The 7911-nt window shown below is 34.1% G+C and overlaps 1 protein-coding gene across 1 annotated transcript; it reads right to left on the minus strand.

The window, feature by feature from the left end:
- Positions 1-519: 519 nt before the first annotated feature.
- nrsn1 (neurensin 1) lies at positions 520-6694 on the minus strand. The gene is made up of 3 exons (XM_088928436.1): positions 6562-6694; positions 3821-4027; positions 520-2852 (listed from the first exon to the last, which is right to left on the minus strand). Exons 2-3 carry the CDS (start codon positions 4016-4018, stop codon positions 2454-2456), a joined length of 597 nt encoding a protein of 198 aa, XP_088784562.1. The 5' UTR covers positions 4019-4027; positions 6562-6694; the 3' UTR covers positions 520-2453.
- Between the last annotated feature and the right edge of the window lie 1217 nt (positions 6695-7911).

Here is a 7911-nt window from a genome sequence, read left to right on the forward strand (position 1 = left end):
CCTAGAAGGTTGTTTAAGATATTAACAATGATTTGGGATGCTTCATTGGCTTTCCAAATTTCTTCAAGCAGAGATGGCTATTGTTATTCAAATGTATTTTAACTGACTCATGGTGGATATTTGTATTAGAAATTATTATTGACATTTTAATGGTTCTAAATGACAGTGAAGAATTTACAATAGTTCCAGTAAATGGTGTAGCTCTAATGAATGTTAAGAAAGTACTTATTCATAAAAGAAAAAGAAAAACCTTGTCTTAGAGAGTATTAGGAAGTGTAGCTCATTACCAAACTCGTTTCTGTTATTTTCTGATTCTAGTAATTTCTAAATACAGTCATTGAGGAATTAATTCCTACGGATTTATTGGCATGATTAAATATGGCATAACTTAAAAATTAGTTAATGGTACACAAACTACAAGTCCTGTGGTCCTCAAGGACAGTGACTGAACAACTGAAATATATTCACAGCAAATATTATTTACAACAAAACACTAAAAATATGTAAAAATATTGACACTTTAAATTGACCAGATCTTTATTTCTTCTTTATTAAATCCATTCAAAAATAGACAAAACTGTATTGAGCCACAAGTGTGAAGTAAAATAATTCTATTACTTGAACCTTACTCTCTAAATATAATACCATACATTTATATTTTATTGGTTGTGATAAGGATAACTCTTGATTTTCATGAGGTTTAAACTTCAATGTTATTTTATATTAACACAAGGGCCCAGGGTTGAAAAAGATTAAAGCATATTTCAACTTGTATGCCTCTGACAAAAAAGGCATGTTGGACAGTACTGGTCACATATGAGAAGGCCTCTAACTGCTATAAAAATATTAAGGAGAAAGATGTATGGGAAACTGTGTTCAGTTATAAGGTCAACTCACATGATTACATAATAAGAGTCCTCTTGAATAAATGGCAAAATGCTAAACAAACCTTTGGATTCATGTATGACCTTTGTCACATCACTGAATGTATGTTAATTAATGCATCTGGAATAAAAAAATAAAAACATAAAAATCATACATGATCATACATAAATACTATTTTTTTTAAATGAACTTGGATGAACAAAGCTTAAGGTAATTATCATAATGCAAACATTTTGCTGAAACATTTTTTGTTAGTTAGTTTCTTCAACACCTAATCAAAAAATAGTAGTTGATTTACAAAACTGATCCTATGTATTGCAAACGTACTACTTCCAAATAATGTAGTTTGAAAGGAAAAATGTACTTTTCTTTTATATTGGACTGCATTGTAGTCAAACAAATAATTGCAAATAAATTGCATTTTCAAAAGCTAATATCCTTTGCAACTATGTGTATCCTGACGTTAGGCATAGCCAATTGGCTAAATGATAATATTCATGAATAAGCACTCAGTTTATCATTTTCATTAGCCAGCAAATGTATGGAAGCAAGTAAAACCAAAAATAACCGATGATTCCAAATGACAAAAAGGATATTTTAGAATCTTATTGTGAAATATAACATGTAGGCATTTAAATAGTGTTCACAGACATTGACACAGTTAAACTGATTTTCTGAAAACATTGTGTTTATCATACTCTCTTAGAAAAAATAAATGAGAATATGATGTCTTATATTATGTTAAATATACTTGTGAGGTTAGTTTTCTTACTAATATAAATATATCTAATACTGTATATCACTTCTAAAGATAAAGTACAGTATCTATCTAAAATAGTTGAACATGTTCAATATACTGTATAATGTAAATAGGGATAGATTAACCAATCTGTCATCACACATAAAGTTTCCATACATCTGCTGTTTCCTCCATTTTTACTGTACTTTAAGAATAGCTGTTCAACTTGAAGTATAAATAAAAAAAATATCATTATTATCTACAGAAACCTACACAGACATCATCTATAACTGTTTTGTTTCATTCAGAGAATACCACATTTTGATTTTGATTAAAATTCAAAATAAAAATGCATTGTAAATAGGACTAATTATACTTCATCCATTTTCTAACTGCTATATCCAATGCAGGGTCATGGGGGAGCCGGAGCCTATCCCCGTGGGTGGAAGGTGGGATACATCCCTGGATGGGATGCTAGTCCACGGCAAGGCACACATAGACACAAACACAACAGGGCTGATTTTCCCAAAAGCCAATTAACCTATCAGTATGTCTTTGGACTGTGGGAGGAAACAGGAGCACTCAGAGGAATCCCATGTGAACAGGGGGTAAACATACAAGCTTCATGCAGATAGCACCCCAGGTCCAGAATTGAAGCCAGGGTCCCAGTGCTGCAATTCTAACCACAGCACCACCATGCCGCTTTAGGACTAATTATTATTAACATACTGTAATTGTTTTTCTTCCCTATGTGTCTATTTAGGTGAAATCACATTAGCTGACCTTAAAAGAAACACCTTGGGATGTAATTGAGATACTGTATATAACATCAGGTTTCAGAAGTAGGTTGAACATTTTGCACTTTAGACAATGTGACAGGAATCTTACTCTCTCCAGGAGTAGGTGCTTTTGTAATTGGATGAACAGTAGCCTGCAATTCAGCTATTCTTTCTTTGAATTTTTGTTGTAGGTACCTTTCTTCCTTTGAATAACTTTTGGCAAAAGCAGACATCAAAAGACATATTACCATCATGATTCCTCCTATGCAAAACAAAATGGCACCAGCAATCTTGCATATGTCGAGAGCATGATTAAACCGCATTGCATGACTATCCACAAAAAGCAGGTCATCTTCCCCAAAGGCCTCCATTTTTGGTGAGGTGACATAGCCAACAGCAATCACTATCAGGCCAATTATGAGGACTAGGGTTCCAGACATGAGTCCAACCTGAAAGAAGAAAACATGACTGCAGAATGAAATTCAGTCATTAAATGAGGATAACAGGTCTGACCTGGTCTTGGAGAGCTACAGTTCTGTAATTTTTATAAGCAGTAACAAATGGTGGATGAGCACGCTAGCATTTAGTAATTCAACAATTGATTGATCTAATTGAGATATTCATTTGGGAAAACAATAGAAAATCCTTCAGCTCTTCAGAACCAGGTTCAAAAACATCTACTGTATGTACTGTACAGTGCTTTCAACCCATTTGATTTCCAAAATAGGGATTCACTTACATATCATCAATGACTTTTCAGGTGGCACAGTGACATGAAGTTTAGCACTGTTCCCTTGCAGATGTTGGGTCCTCAGTTTGATTATAGACTGAACACCTTTTGTGTTGAGTTTGTATGTTCTCCCTGTGTTTGTTTTATCCAAGTGCTCTGGTTTCCTTTCACCTTCCAGAGACATGTTAACTACAGTAGGTTAATTTCTATCTCTACATTGTCACTGTGTTCTCATGTGTGTGTGTGCCCTGCAATTGAGGGCATGTAGTGTTTTGTCCTGCCTTGTTCCCTGTGCTTACAGGAAATGATCTACTATAGGTTACTGCAACCTGTCCTGGGAATAATAATTTTCTGATAATGAATAGACTCTCAAAGTTGTAGTTCATACCATTTCTATGTTCCACTCTAGTGGACCTATCTGTCGTAGAATACTGCTGAAAGGATATAAAGCAAATTCTTGTTATCTTGTGACTTTGTGCAGTATTCTAATATAACAGTGGGGGAACTTTCCTTTTTTCCTTGGAGTTTCTTTGATAATTTTTTTAGGTTACAAAAAATGGAAAAAAAAGGAAAGACAAATATGTTTGTATAAAACTCAATGAAAAGTAATTTAACCAAATCTAACTAATTATGTTTATTTTCATAATCCATACAAGTAAAATGAATTCAGGTGAGAGGACTCCCTACCTTCCAGAGAACAGAGCTCCACCGACTTGGCGATCTCTGAATCTGAAAATCTTCATCACGTTCCCAGATGGAGGCTGTGCAGTCCTCATAGAACTGGTGTAAGTAAGAACGGACTCCATAGCGCTGATAATGACTTTCTGCTGCACTCTGTGCTTGCTCAGCATGCTCGGACCCACAGATCTCTGAGCAAGAACTCATCCTTCACATCTGGAACGTACATGGAATAAGAAAATCACAGTTTCCCAGGCATGCTGAGAAGATCCTCGAATAACCTTCACTACTCCTCTGCACAGAGTTTTAAAATAATCTTTATAATAATCACAACCATGTCTTCCTTAATTAACAATGTGTAAGACTACAAGAGCTGACAAAGACAAGATCTTAAACATTCATGATAAGGCTGGCCTTATTTCACTGGATAAAGTCAAGGTTTCTTTCCAATGATTCTGAGCAACAGAGAATGGCACATCAATATACTGTTTAATGAAAAGTTCAATAATATATTGTTTGGTTCCATATAGAATAAATGTTATTCCCTTTATTGCGCTAATATAACATTTAGCTCCAAATATGGAGGTATTACAATATAATTAATGGTGAGCTAAACAATTTCTCTAGAAGTACTCAGCAAGAAAAAAAAAACATGCTGTGGAACAAAACACTTATATACAGTATACAGTATATCATATTTTACTGAGACATAATATTTCTCAATATTATAATATAACCATGCAATATTATAAAAAAGTGTTTTCTTTTAATTACAAGATCACAAATAGCAATTGCCCACTCCTTAAATTATCTAAAACCATATTGTAAAGTAAAAGTGCATCCATATTAGGCATTTGTAGTTCACTGTCAAGTGCCTAAAACATTACTCACAGCAGTTCAACTTTTCTTCGATCAAATTTAATTATGTTTACGGCATTTAGCACCTTCCTTGAGACCTAGCAATCAATTATTCAAGAAATTACAGCTGTTCTTTGACTGAATTCCAAAAAGAGATACAAAAAGCAAAAGAGGGTTTAAAAAGAAGAGGAAACAATGTCTTACAGGTTTGCTTGAGTGTTATTGTTTCTAGAGCCACACCTAGATGCTTCAATTTTAAGGATTTTTCTTAAAGGATATCAGTGAATCAATGACTACAACTCCATTTTGTAATTTCACACAGCAATCTATACGTAGTATTCTAGGTTCTCCACTTCAACTTTCGATTTTGACTTTGAAATGGAATAATTTAATAAAATGTCCTCAATATCTTCCATCATTTCCAGTTTCTGGCTATACAACTTTAATAGGATTGGGAGTTTAAGTAAAGGTAATATATATGTAGATATACAATATAACTTTGACATTACAATATGGAAGCAACATGATAGCTTATGAGAAAAGAAAGATGCAAAGAAATTACATCTTACATATTTTTTATGTATAGCTACTGTACCATGAGCAATAACATCCCCAAAACACCACTGCACTGTTTTATAATTTAATTGGCATGTGCTTACTAAACAACAAAAATATGCACAGTAATAAATCAATCCATCTTAGTCACTACTTCCCTGTGACACTGAGGCAGTGCAGAAAAGACTTGAAAAGCTATTACACAATGATACACTCTGCTAGGTCTGCAGACCCACTACTGGTAATCAAATCATGTCTTCAAAAGGATAGACATAGATGCAACAAGTGAATTTTATCTTTGGAATTATGATAATCTAAGACACTCAAACTGCTTTTGCCAGATACCATAAGAAATCAAATACCACTATAATAAACAAGACTAAACAAAATCAATCATGTCAGATCTTGTAGTTTACAGAAAATGTAATTTATTAATGAAAGCACTTGCACCTTTTAGTTTTTTTCCCTTTTTGATAAAATACATTCCATAAACAAAGAACAATGTTTCACAGTGCACCAAAGGTTTGGAATGAAATTATAGGTTTTTTAAAAAAAGCAACACATAAACTTTCATTGCAAAGTATGCTTGTGACAGTACAAATTATTCAGTTTATTCTAGCAAAAACAAAACACTAATATGTTCAGGCACACCTGTATAAACTAAACCAGAAGATATCATGTGATTAAAAAAATGCAGAGCGATTAACACACATATGACCTTTAATTGAAATTAAATACTGTAAATGTCAATGTCAGAACAGTGTTTTCGTCAAACGTCTTAGACAATTACATGAATTTAAAAAAAGATTTAGTAAACAGCTCGAACAGTATGTTTCTGCACAGCTTCTTTACAGAACGCTCTCCATGGTCCTGAAACGTCTTTACTATTTTCTGGACGTAATCGGTGACGCCAAAGCATTGCTTATCCCAAGATAATGGTCAATACTAAGGTAGTCTACTGCGAAGCGACAAGGACGTACTGTAGCTTACACATAAGTGCAAGACTGTATATTTAACACGTTGCTTCAGACTGACACATACAACGCCAACATCGTACAAATAATCCCCTTAAGTGTTAATGAAAAACGTAACCTTTTCAGTTGCAGTAAGCAATGCCTTTGTCCAGTCTCCTGACATTTATGTAATCCGGATCGTACGTTTATTATACAACCGAATTACACGCGAATGCAAACATTCCCCTGTATAGAAAGCGTTCCACAAAATATCGAAAGCTTTTTGGAAAATAAAGCCACTGCAAAGATAAGTCAAGAAAAGTGTCGCTTTACGATAGTATCTTAAGCTTATCTACATTAATTTTAATTTCAGACGAAAAATACCTGTCATTACCAGCCCGGAGAGTGATATCTCGGTGTTCCTCCCTCACTTGGGTCCCATCACTCTGCGCTTCCCCTCATAGAGAATCTATGATTTACACTCACTCACTTGCAAGACCCGGTTGCGCAGGCGCAAAGCGATACTGCCAGCTCATCGTGGGTGTGAATCAACAGTGAGTTGACGGTGAAGTTTAGCGCTTAGGAACAACTCTTTGGCACGTCGAGGGCGTATTAATTACAAAACAATCTCCACATTGCGTTTTTTTCTCTGCCATCTGTGATGACTTTGAAATCGCCTTGAAATTACACCCTGGGTAATTCATTACAAATTAAGAATTCAATATTCACGTTTTTTTTTATAAAATCCTCGCTTTTATAGTTCTTCAGATTCTGAAAATTAATTTAAAGAATAACAATTTTTCTAAAAAAAAAACAACAACATTGGAAACTCAAACGTATCAATGATAACATAGCCTCAATCTAACCCATTCTGAATCTAGCCTGTGGGTAACTGCTTTTAAAATAGCCATAGTGCAACCAATAACCTGTGTGGCCAGCTATATATAAACTCACTAAATAAACATTAAAAAAGGATCAAAACAAAATTAACTCCCATGTCTTTTTAAATTAATTTTCTTGGCATTACAAGAATCCTACCTTTAGACAACAAGAAAAGTAAACATGAATAGGTACATTACTCTGTCCACTGAGCTAGAGTGTCTAGTTTATGTCTATGTTTATTTATTCTTAATTAGATTGTGCAATTTATGAACAGAGTATGAAAACTTTTTTTTCCCAAAAACAAAAAAAAACAACCCATTTACATTGCTTTACAAACTTTGTGACTCTCCCTATAATGTCCCATTTTGTGAAAATACAAAATGATCCACGCACATTTTTATCCTTAATATATTATTAAAAATGGAATGCTTAAACTGAAGACTTCCAAGGGTAACATATGTTACAGTAAATGTCAGCAAAAGCATAAATATTCTTACCCTTAAAATCAGTATTTGGGGGAGGCACTTTTGTCTGTGATAACAGCTGTAAGTCTTTTGAGCAAGTCTCTTCCAACATTGCACATCAACTCAGGCTAATGCGAGTTGCTTGGCAATCACTGATAGATAGCAATTTCTAAGTCCTTGCACATATTTTCAGTATGAGTCAAGTCAGAATTTTGAGCCACTCAAGGACACTTTCTAATTCTTTAACTGCTTCAGGATAGCTCTGACCTTGTGCTAATCTGATAATCAGCATTATTCTGCTGAAAAGGTCCCAGTTTTAGGTCTGAAACTGGTTTTCTTCTAAGATTTGTACTGTAAGTACTTTGCTCCTCCTATGTTCCCATCGGTC

The sequence above is a fragment of the Atractosteus spatula genome, chromosome 12, assembly GCF_055471065.1.
Source record: "Atractosteus spatula isolate fAtrSpa1 chromosome 12, fAtrSpa1.hap1, whole genome shotgun sequence".
NCBI lineage: Eukaryota > Metazoa > Chordata > Actinopteri > Semionotiformes > Lepisosteidae > Atractosteus > Atractosteus spatula.

What these genes read in the sequence shown, in the direction of transcription:
- nrsn1 (XM_088928436.1), bottom strand. Translation starts at nt 4,018, where the DNA reads ATGAGTTCTTGCTCAGAGATCTGTGGGTCCGAGCATGCTGAGCAAGCA. An exon ending in GGAGCTCTGTTCTCTGGAAG is followed by an intron (nt 2,853 to 3,820) that starts GTAGGGAGTCCT and finishes TTCTTCTTTCAG; the next exon opens with GTTGGACTCATGTCTGGAAC.